The 12398-nt window shown below is 47.3% G+C and overlaps 1 protein-coding gene across 1 annotated transcript in view; it reads right to left on the bottom strand.

The window, feature by feature from the left end:
* The window catches only part of LOC147701190 (uncharacterized), a 197643-nt gene extending 191081 nt beyond the window's left edge, over positions 1–6562 (bottom strand). The window contains exon 1 of the mRNA XM_086929316.1: positions 4958–6562. Within this exon, the coding sequence (XP_086785442.1) occupies positions 4958–6562 (1605 nt within the window). The remainder of the gene's footprint in view (positions 1–4957) is intronic.
* Between the last annotated feature and the right edge of the window lie 5836 nt (positions 6563–12398).

Here is a 12398-nt window from a genome sequence, read left to right on the forward strand (position 1 = left end):
GTGGTACCGCTACGGTCTGTACTGTCTGATGCGAAGCTTGCATAGGCTGGATATTCTGTGGTACTTGTTGTTGGACCTGGTCCTGTCTAGGAGGACGCGGTCTCACTTTAGTTTTACCTGTAGCTATATTGTGTTTCAAAACTGCACAATCGTTTATATAGTGACCTGGCTGTTTACAATAATTGCATGTCCCTTTAACAGGAGCTGCTGTATTATTGGACTGTGTCATACCCTTTTTCTGACCGTCAGCCGGAACTGACTGAGCAACTAACATTTTCATCTTTGTGTCTTTCATACGTCTTTGTTCGTGATCATGTTCTTCTCTAATTCTGTTCTGGTGATACTGTAACATTTGTAACATTTGTGAAGGCGTATTTGCTTGCCATGTGCTCTCGACTTTCAGAACACGATTCTTAACCTGGGGCAGAGAATTTTCGACCAATTTAGATACAAAAAGATGTGGATATGATTCGCTACTTGGTTTCAGGCCACTATTAATAACAAAACATTTCTCAAATCGGGAATAAAAATCACTAGTGTCTTCATCGGGTTTCTGTTTGCAGGCTGAGATTGCATCCCAGTCCTCTTTTTTCGTTGCTAACAAACGTGGCAATACTTGTACTAACAATCCTGGTAATGCTTTAGTTTTCTCCCCGAGCCCTAGACCTGGGGTTCTGGTATTTTCTTCGTTCTCTAATACAGCCCACTCAATCTTTGCCTCTCCCACCTCCCATTCTTTTTCCTTGAGTTTCTCGTAAATACCAGCAGGCAATAATACTTTCAATATTTTCATGATGTCGGGATAGGTGTAATCACCCATGAGTAACATGTCTCTTATTTCACGGTGGAAACCTGCTGGATCTTTGTCATGACTGGGCACTAATTTCTTCATTTCTAACAGTTCCATTTTAGTTATGGGTGTGTACACAAACACACGTCTAAAGGTATTATCATCATTCTTGACTGGATGCACTTCGCGCAAGGGATTCTGTCTGTCTATGTAATACATTTTTCTTTCTGGAGGTGGAGCTGGATCAAACTGTGGACACAGGAAGGCACTATATCTGTGCCGATGTTCTAGAATTACTTTAATTAAATCGGTACCTAGGCCTCTCCATCTATTCATGAGGAGCTCTATTAATATATCAGGTAGGGGACCTGGATCAGAATGTTGGCTTTTATACAATATAAGGAGATGCTGAATCATGTACATTCCAGCTAATTTCTGTTCGTCTGGAGAGAGATTCAAAAATGTTTGTGCTAATGCGTCATCATTATATTTATCAGAACTGTCAGCCCATTGTACTGCTGACCTAGCTAATTCTTGTTCATCCATAGAATTGAGTACATGGTACCCCATTCGTTCTTGAAGTATTTTATCGGTAGCCTGAAATAGGTGTTCAGGCGTCTTTGGATTTGACATGGCAGCTTGAAAAAGTCTCTTACTTTCTGGACGTACCGGACGCATTGAACTATTAAAGGGTCTTCCCTTACCTACATATGCTATCATTTCTCTAGCTGGTAATTGTAACTGTCCTGTTGTCGCTTCTAGTTGTTCCTCCTCCTCCTCCGAGCATTCACTTTTGTCTGCATCTATTTCTCTTTCAGACTGTCTCCTTTCATGTATTTGTACTACTGTTTTTCGGATCCTTCGGTACATATTTTCTATACTACTCTGTCTATCGTGTTTTCCGTCTGCAATATTCTGACCCCATTTGTTAAGTGCTTTCATTTCTTCCTGGTCTACACCAGGCCTGTCTTGTTCTCTTATCAAGCAGTTTATAAAGAAACGTAATATCATTCTTTGAGTGTCAACTTTCTGGTATGCCATGGCATCGCCAATACTTTCAGGACCTTGCCCCGTTTGGACAAAGCGGTATATTTTGTCTAGATGATCAATCATTCCTGGTAGTATCATTAGATAGTTTTCAACTCGTCGTAGGCGTACTGATGATAGCATCATTCTGTCGTCTTTACCGGGTACGAGATCATATCTACAATCTGTAAGAGGCTCTTTAAGTATGTCGTAATTCGCTGATTGAGGTGTATGTTGCTGTGCTAAATCCCTATAAGTCAACCGATGTGCTTGTGGCGGGGTCTGAAAACCTCCTGTCGCACCTCCTGAGGTGCCAGGTCCAAAAGGATTTGTTGGGTGCATAGTAGGGAGAATGGGTGCGGGAAGGGGTGGAGGAATCGGTGGAGGATGTGGAACGGGAGGAAGAGTTTGATGTTGCAAAAGTGGCGGTACATTATCTCGGGGTGGAGTGCCGTCAGCAGGTGGCGTGCGTGGCGGCGGAACATTAACATATTCAGGAGCTACATCGTCTAAATAGGAAGAGAGGAAAATGTCCTTTGTGGCCTTGTGACGTATTTTAGTCGGGACCAATGGAGGGGGCAGATTCTTTGGTATTTCTGGAGTGGCCTTAGGTAAACCCTCGGCCAGGAGAGGATACATATCATTCATAAGAGCGTTTCGTTGTCTGTCTACTTGTTCTGTTTTTACTCGTATACCTTCTTCAACTAATACATTTTCTTGGGCTTTGTCTGAATCCTCTCTACTTTTCTCTGTTTTTCTGAGTGCTTTTTCTGTGCGTCTATGCGATTCTTTACGCCATAGTTCAATGGCATCTTTCTGTGACTGTCTGGCTTTCTTTTTCCATAATGCTTCTTCTACTCTCATGATGCACTCGGCATCCCATGTCCCTGCAGCGGGCCATCTTTGATTCTCTGCTAGATCTTTAGTGTAATCCACCCATAAATCGAGATATAATACAGCATCTAAGCCGTGCTTGTGGTACATAAAGTACCCTGGAGTGTCCCTGGGTGGAATGGGAACAGCTTCCTCTAGTATCCCTTTTCTAGTTCCTATCTGTCTTAGTTTAGAAAATAGCGGCATGTTTCAGCCGTACTACTTGGTACTTTATACTTACTTGGATTTGAACACAATTAATACAATGAGCACAGTAATGTAGATCGAACAATCATTCATACCACGACATTAAAACACATTTAAACATTTTTAAAACGAACAACAATAACCAGAATAAAACTAGCTACCTTCATACTTGATATACTGCTAAACAGTACAGATACACTGCTAAACAGTGCAGACCGTGGCTGTGTACCCAACCCCGTCTTGACCGGGCACAAATTAATGCGCTCGTCTAGATGCGTCCCCAGCAACGGTACTCACCGGGAAGCACGGAACGGAAGGCCTCGGAAACTCGATACTGGACTGGACCCTGGACTCGACTGGACTGGACTCGTGACGTAGGTACTTCGGAACTTCGGAACTGGTGGGCCTCCAAATACCTCGGACTCTGCTCTCTCAGCTAGGCTCTGGTCGGGATCCTCCGCACTCCTCACCGCCTCGTCTGGGTGTCGATCGCAGCCTCAGTCACCTCCGTTGGCCTGAGGGAGATACAGGAAATCCTGCGGGTACGCGTAGTTGTCCGTCAGCGCTGTGGCAGGGGACCGGGCCTGCAACGCAACTCCGGCGCGTGGGGTGGGGGAGGGGTCCCTGTTCGGGCGCCAATTATGTGGTAAATTTTAATTACCTATGCGGAATTTATGCGGTAAAGTTCAATAAGAATAACTCAGTCAAAAATAAGAGACAGAATCCGGGGTATTTGAGGTTTTAAAAGGGGTTTTATTCCTTATAAAGGAATTGGTTTAAACCAGGCAATCATGTTCCATCACCACGAAGGTTCAGGAAGGGATAGACAATGCTTTATTACAAGTACATCATATATATGGTCAATGCATTACAGTGGTGATGGGTTCAGAAGGCGTAACAGCTGAGAGAAACGAGATAAGACTACACGTGCGTAACAGGAGGCGTGTATGAAAGCGTACACGGAGGTGTGTGCTAGACAACGTCATAGAGAGGTGTCACATGTGGGTGGATCCTTAGTAGAATCCTGCAGTGTCAGCAGTAATATGTGGCAGAGATGCGCGCGCAGCAGCATAACGTGTAATTAACGTGTAACTGGAGGGTGAAGGGGACTTGACATTTAGCCCTACATGTGGAGACAAATGTCTGGAGTGTCAGAACAACCTAAACCCAAATCATATCTATATCTTGTGTATATCTTGTGTTTAAAGAACTGTATTATCTAGAAGGAAAGGTCTCTCGGGCAGAGGCTATTCTATACTGACTGCTAGTGCGTGCATATGCGACTACATGTCTACATGAGATGTGAGGGGCCATGGGCCTACCATGGTAACGGGAGCTATGAATTACTTGCATGGAGACAGTGAGTCCAGGCCCTTTGCTCTGCAGCTGGGAAGGATGTTTTCGCAAACTACTAGACAGGAATGTATTTTCGAGGAGCGAGCAGATAACTTGAAGGTTGAATACAGTCTTGGCAGGCAAGGCAGGCCGAGCTAGGCACCGCTCGCCGCGCAGGGAGTAAGTCAAGGGTCAGGAAGCAGCAAGCTGCGGCTTTCAGATACAGAAGGCAGGAAAAGGCGTGATGGCAGAAATCAGGGCCTAACTCGCCAGAGCGAGAAAAACATGAAAAGTGCACCATATAAAGACGTTGGCAAGGCACACTTAGGAACGGAATATCTGACCCATTCATGGTGGATCTGAAAGAGGACATGTTAACGTTGGACGCAAATGTGTTTGCGTCTTCATAGCTAGAAGTGGAGGGAACATACATGTACTTAAAGCACGTACATGGAGCCGGTGGGGTCTACGATAGGGGACACAACTGACCATAAAATTCATATTACCTCACCTATTGCCCTTCTTAAAAATCGGCACAATTATGGCTTTGGACCAGGACGGTGGCAGACCACAGGTGATGGCAGTATTTATGACCCTGGTCATTAAGGGGGCCCAGAGTTCAATACAGCTCAAGAACAAATCAGGGGGGATTCCATCAGGGCCTGGGGCTTTGTTTTTGGTCAAACCCTCTATCCCAGCAGTGATCTCCTTAATGGTAAATACTACCGTTGAAACCTGAATTGGGATTTCAGGTGGCTCTACGGGAGTACCGGGCTCATAGTTATACAAGCCCCTGTAGTGAGTAACCCACTGTTCTGGAAGGATGTTGAACCCTATCTCCGGGGTGTCGTTTTCCTGGAAAGTGGGTTTGTTAATGATTCTCCAGAATCCGGATATGTCCTTTTTTTCCCCTGCTTCTCTTAGATCTGCCCACGCTTCTCCCTGCAGAGCGAGTTTCCTCCTCTTAGTCTCTTTCTTATATTTCTCCCTACACGCCTTAATTTTTTGGGAATCCCTTGGTTTAATTTTAAGGCTGCTTTTAAGCTCCCTCAAGGCCTTTGAGCAATCTCTATCGAACCATCGAGGGTTACCATGGTTCCTTGTGGGCGCACTAGTTTTTAAAAGGCCATCAATCAGGTTAGCAATCTGACCCAATGCTTCGAGTAGCCTCGGTCCTTGGACATCTGTGTCTAAACAGTCATTAATAGCGGATTTACCAGCGTCCACCAGGGACTTGTAAAAAGTTTCCCCGTTTATTTTGGACCACCTTAATCTTCTGCCCTGATCTGTTACCTTCTCCGTGGTTGTGCGTTGGTCTTTACTTTTTGAATCCACCCGATACATCAGCTCCAAAACGAGTGGGTTGTGGTCGCTAAAACTGCTCCATTCAATCCCTACACTAATAATTCTATTTAATAGGGATCTTGAGACCAGGATGTAATCTATAATAGATGAGCATCCTCTGCCCTTAAATGTAGGTGGGAGTGTACCATCCTTCTGCGTACCCATCATGTTGATAGTGTGCTCTAGGACGTAATTAAGCCGGAGCTTACTGAAAGCTAACCCTGTCAGCGTGTGGGAGAAATGCGGCTCCTTCTCTACGGGACATTGCGACCAGTCTGTATTTGTTGGGACCAGTGCTGAACAAAGGTGGCAATTAAAGTCTCCCATGACCAGCAGCGCGTATGACTGCCCCTTTTTCTGGACTAATATTTCCTGGCCCAATCTATATTCCAACTCTCCTGAAAATGAGGTTTGGTCTCCCGCAACCTCATTGTTATAAATGCTGAGAACAGTGAGTCTTAGCCCCTTCCCGGTAAACCGTACTGCTTGAATAACTTGGGAATTCCAATCTGGGGTGGACCAACTGCCAGGGAGGTCTAAATCTACATAAATGGATAGTCCTCCCATGGCTCTCCCTGATCTGGATTTTTGCGCTGGTACAAAAAAGCACTTATACCCCTGCAAGTGGAAGTTGTTATCAAAGGCCCATGTCTCCTGCAGGCTGATTACATGAAATTTTCTAATGTAATCACGCCACTCTTTGTTGTTAAATTTGGCTGCCAAACCTGCTATATTCCAGGAAATAATTCTCAGTGCCTCATAGCTCTGCTCTGTTCCCCCTTGGAACCCCGTTTGCGTCTCTGTCTCTGACCCTCGTGTATCCAGCCCGTGTCTTCCTCCTGTGCTTTCAATATCTGTAACCATGGACACATCTGACGCAGACCTTCCGACCCAGCTAGGTGAAGTTTGCTGTACAAGGGGGCTTTGCTGCTCCAACTCCCCTGTTAAGGCCCCTTTTTTCCCGTCTCCTAAAGGGACAGTACCCATTGAATTGGCAAGCCTGCCCGTTTGTCAATCAACCCCCTCAAGACTGTTCAGGCAACTAAACCGGTTAAAACTGTGAAAGGGTAGCTCTGGACGGCTAGATGGAAGCCAAGGGTTAAATTCGTGATGTCTTCCCCTCCGAACGACCCTCGTCCAGTTGTCATGGGTTTGAGTAGGGTGTATAGGGATAGGGATGGGGGGGAAAAAGAAAGACACATGGAGGGTTTGAATGGTTGATTCCCGTGATCTATTATTTCCTTGACATATATGGGTAACAGTTCCAGCATCTCTGAAACTCACCAATATGCAATCCCCTATTATGGATTTGTGTGTTTTGCCCACCCAAGGCACCCTTCTAACCATTATGATTTCATTATTTAGATATACAGGGAGGGGTCTGTTCACGTTCAACCACTTGATTACCCTACTTTTTAGAGAGCAAAAGTCCTCAGCTTCGCCCGCTTCAAGTGGGGGAACGCCAGCCATGACTACCGTGTAATCATTTGCCTCTGGAGGTAGATTAGGCCTACGTGGCCTGCGGGGAGGCTTCATTAAACGTGTTGGAGCAATGCTGTCAATGGGTTGTATTAAAGGGACTGGGTCTACAGGGTAGGGTAACCTGTTGGAGTTAGGTCGCTTGGCTGGTACAGAGTTAGTCCTGGGGGGTTGTGGAGGGGCCTCGACAGTGACAGCCTGTGGGGGGGCTAAACTCGCTGCCCTATTTGGGGGCTGCTGGGGAGCCGTGGAAGTGGGAATAATCTCAGCAGATCTACCCTGGAGACCAGCCGAGGTTTTCATACTGTTTAATGTAGCCTCCAGGATGGTGAGTCTGATCTCAACCTTTTTGATGCTCTCGCTGATTGGTAATAATAACGACCTGAGCAAGAATTCCAAATTACCTAGCGGAACAACAGTGAGGGGGACACTAGCGATATTATTTCGGGTGTCATTTATCAAAACGGGAGCAGTGGCAGCCTGTACAAAGAGTTTAGGGTGTGCTTCATCCGCTAATCTTACTGAGAGATTGTGGGGGGAGTTTTGATGTCCTCCCAAACTCAGAGTGAGGGATTTTTGATTTGTTTTTACTCTGAGCACCCCTCGACTTCCTCCTGCGTTTATTCGGTGGGGGCCCATATGCCCCTTGCGCAGTGGCTAGCTTGGGTTTGGCTTTCCTGGCTTTGGAGGCTGGGGGGGGGTTGAGAAATTAAGTCGATGGTCACCCTGCTTGGGCTTGGGCTATTGGCGGGGGTTAAACTCATGGTTGGGTCCGGTGGGATATTGGTACAATCCCTCAGCAGGAGGGGGACATCGTCTATTGAGGTTGGCTCCTCACTGAGTGAGGTAGAGTTTTCACCAAGGGGCCTATGTTTCAGGTTATCTATAGAGCGTCTATGCTCCGCCCTAAGCCTGATCAAGGTGCTCTCCTTGTCCCCATCTCCCGCAGCCCGGGGAAAATAATTATCTAGGGTCCTATTTTTGGCCCCTCCCTGCTTCATGGGGGTACCCTCCCTTGCCGGTGAGGGCATTTCTACCTAAGGTAGGTAATGGGCTTAGGAGAGCTATATCAGGTATTAAGCCCAATACTCAGGTGTCTAATGCAAGAGGGTAGGCCCAGCCCAGCCTACTCCGGCCTATGACGGCCTTAGACGGTCCCGCCCTTGTCCCGGGCTTCTCCCGGCACGCTCCGCGAAGCGGAAGCCCTAGGAACTATTATACAAGCTACAACTCACTTATAGGCTGATAGGCGGGTGGGCGTGGCCAGCGGGGAGAGCAGCCCAGGTGACTTCAATCGGGCGCGCAGGGACTCCTGGACACTGGAGTCCCGGCGTCTATGCTCGCAGCCCCGCTAACACTATCGCCTGACCCGCACTCCTCACCACAAGTTCACAGTCAGCAACAGTTCCAGGAGCTAGATGCTGCGGGATCCGCGAAGCGGGTCCGGGGAGGCGCCGCGGTTATCCCAGGTGCAGAACTCGTGGAGACGCTAGAGAACAATCCAGCAACAGGTAGGGTCCCGCCCTTGTCCCGGGCTTCTCCCGGCGCGCTCCGCGAAGCGGAAGCCCTAGGAACTATTATACAAGCTACAACTCACTTATAGGCTGATAGGCGGGTGGGCGTGGACAGTGGGGAGAGCAGCCCAGGTGACTTCAATCGGGCGCGCAGGGACTCCTGGACACTGGAGTCCCGGCGTCTATGCTCGCAGCCCCGCTAACACTATCGCCTGACCCGCACTCCTCACCACAAGTTCACAGTCAGCAACAGTTCCAGGAGCTAGACGCTGCGGGACCCGCGAAGCGGGTCCGGCGAGGCGCCGCGGTTATCCCAGGTGCAGAACTCGTGGAGACGCTAGAGAACAATCCAGCAACAGGTAGGGCGTACACGCAGCATCCAAGAAGGTTCCCAACAAGCTGAAGGCAAGATTTCCTTTTCACTCCGTTGGTGGGGGGCGTGGCCAGCGGGGAGAGCAGCCCAGGTGACTTCAATCAGGCGCGCAGGGACTCCTGGACACTGGAGTCCCGGCGTCTATGCTCGCAGCCCCGCTTACACTATCGCCTGACCCGCACTCCTCACCACAAGTTCACAGTCAGCAACAGTTCCAGGAGCTAGACGCTGCAGGACCCGCGAAGCGGGTCTGGGGAGGCGCCGCGGTTATCCCAGGTGCAGAACTCGTGGAGACGCTAGAGAACAATCCAGCAACAGGTAGGGCGTACACGCTGCATCCAAGAAGATTCCCAACAAGCTGAAGGCAAGATTTCCTTTTCACTCCGTTGGCAGGGGGGCGTGGCCAGCGGGGAGAGCAGCCCAGGTGACTTCAATCAGACGCGCAGGGACTCCTGGACACTGGAGTCCCGGCGTCTATGCTCACAGCCCCGCTAACACTATCGCCTGACCCGCACTCCTCACCACAAGTTCACAGTCAGCAACAGTTCCAGGAGCTAGACGCTGCGGGACCCGCGAAGCGGGTCCGGCGAGGCGCCGCGGTTATCCCAGGTGCAGAACTCATGGAGACGCTAGAGAACAATCCAGCAACAGGTAGGGCGTACACGCAGCATCCAAGAAGGTTCCCACTGGCACTCATTTTTGGGGACCGCCACTTATTTTTCCTGATGTGACATTTCTGGAGAGCAAACGAGGGAAAAACACACAAGGGAAAAAGCAGGAGGAAGACACAGGTGGAAAACCCATCAAAAAAGGAGAAAGCAGGAATCTGCAATTGAGATAAAGGTGTAAGGACTGTCTGGTAGTGGATTAATGAGGCATAAAGTGGATTGAAAACTGCACATGTTTAACATTCAGCACGCTGACAATTAATAGCACTGTTGCGGACTTCTGAGCAGTGCTTTGGGCACCAGCAATTATTATTTTAGAAAATAAGAAAGGATTACAAAACTTACTACAAAGTGCAGTTTGTGAATCAGACCCAAATGACAATCTGCAGTGGGCAGCAACGGTTCCTCGGAACACCAGCTCTCAGCCTATCCCAACCAAAACAAGCACCTTACATTTTGAGAAACACAGAAGAGCACTGGTTAATTGTAAGACACAGCTTCATTCATTGAGCCTTGATTTGTATACATTCAGATTCCGCAGTCAAATATTCTAATATTTCATGCAATACAACACAGCAAAGCAACTGCATTGCGTGAAAGGGAGAGTGCCAACATGCTCCATATTTACAAAGATATGGAGCATTGCTGCTGGGAGCCATTTTGCAAGGATACCTGCATTGCGAGCAGGATTGTTTGTGTGTAGCAAGGCATACCTTCTTGCACAAAAATAATCATAGGTAACATACACTTTGATGTTTGCTATTCTCAGAGGGATTTATCAGTAGTATCTTTACGAGTAGGGAGTCTCTACACATAAAAATAGGTCTTCTTATATGCAGAAACTCTGCACTCGTAAAGATATTACTAGGAAATCACTTTGTGAATAGCAAACAATTGTAAATTTACACAAAAGTGTAAGTTTGCCTTAGTAAATCAGGCCCTATGTATGCTATGGGTGCAACACACCTAGAAAGAGGAACTTAAAAGGAGAAATAAAGATATTTCTCCACTTTACGCCTATGAAGGATAGACTCACCCTTTTGGTGGAAATCAAGGTTTACAAGTCTTTGTAAATGAGGCTTTGCATCAGAAAACATGGGTGGATGCATGCAAATGCCCATGCTGCACCCAGGTAACTCTTCCCCGACACAAAGTAATGCAAGTCAGCACTGCCTTGCATTACTTTGTAGTTTCTAAATCATGCAAAACAACCCAAATTGGGTTGAGTAGCTTAGCGAAGGCAAACAATTATTTTGCGTCAGGGCTGCGCCACATAATTGACTCAACCCAGATGCAAAATCATAGTAAATCTGGGCCTCCATGTTTGTATCATGGTTAGGTTTACTCATACTTTAGAAGTCAACATGATTACCAATTTATTCTGGTCATAATACTGTCTATTATTCAGAAGCATAAACAGAATTCAACTTGTCATGTGCACAGCAGAAATATTTAATTTAAGTATTTACAATGCATGAACATATAGCAATGTTCTACTATTCTAGAAAAATCAATGTATCCCTTGCGAAAAGTCCAGCATCTTGCCACCGGTGTACTTTTTCTCTTTGTACTCAAATGTTATACATTTGGACACTAGCAAGGTAGATCTCCACATTCTGAAAGATGAACATTCCATCATTAGTCGCTCCTTCTTCCTGATGTCACTGAAACATGTATTTGCCCATCTTCTTCAGTCATGTCTATGGGTCAAACACCTTCGTTCCCAACCAATAAAGCAAAGACTTTTAAGGTGCATTTCACTGTAAATTACCTTACGCTCCTTCACTGCACAGAACTCACCTTTGATGTTCACTTAGGTCAATCAACCATCCAATCAGGGTTTGTAGAGCGTACTACTCACCTGTTAGGGTCTAAAGGTGCTGTGGGGGGTGTATGCAGCTCCGTTAATGTCATTCGAAGAGCCAGGTCTTGAGGTCTTTCCTGAACTGGTGCAGTGTCAGGCTCTGGCGGAGGTGAAGGGGGAGGTCGTTCCAGGTCTTGGCTGCAAGGTAGGAGAAGGACCTTCCACCCCCTCTGTTCCTGTAGAAGCTTGGGACAGTGGCTAGGGCGAGGTCAGCTGAGTGGAGGTTTCTCTTGGGGGTATAGAAGGAGAGGCGGTTGTTGAGATATTGTCGTCAGATGTTGTGGAGTTCCTTGTAGGTGTGTGTGAGCAGCTTGAAAGTTATTCTTCTTTGGACGGGGAGACAGTGGAGGTCCCGGAGGTGTTGGGTGATGTGGTTGTGCCATGGGATATTGAGGATTAGTCTGGCCGCTGCGTTCAGTACAGTCTGGAGTTTGTGGAGGAGATTTTTGTTGATTACGGCATAGAGGATGTTGCCATGGTTGAGTCTGCTGTTGATGAGGGCATGAGTGACCGTTGTCCTGGTCTAGGGGGGTATCCGTTTGAATCTTTTGCATAGTATGTGCAGGGTGTTGAAGCATGCAGAGGAGACAGTGTTGATCTGGCAATTCATAGTGAGCGATGAGTCCAGTATGATACTGAGGTTATATGCATGGTCAGTCGGGGTGGATGGGTTTCTGAGGATGGGGGACCACTAGGTGTCATCCCATGAGGAGGGGTTGGAGCCGAGGAGGAGGACTTCTGTTTTCTCTGAGTTTAGTTTCAGGCAGCTTTTCTTTAGCCAGGTTGCAACGGCTGTCATTCCTTCTTAGAATTTGGGCCTCATGATGTCAGGTTCCTTGTTGAGGGAGAGGATGATTTGCTTGTCATTGGCATAGGAGACGATGTTGAGCCTGTGGTTTTTTACAATAGTTGTGAAGGGGGCCAT

The sequence above is a fragment of the Lissotriton vulgaris genome, chromosome 7 (genome assembly GCF_964263255.1).
Source record: "Lissotriton vulgaris chromosome 7, aLisVul1.2, whole genome shotgun sequence".
NCBI classification, from domain to species: Eukaryota; Metazoa; Chordata; class Amphibia; order Caudata; family Salamandridae; genus Lissotriton; species Lissotriton vulgaris.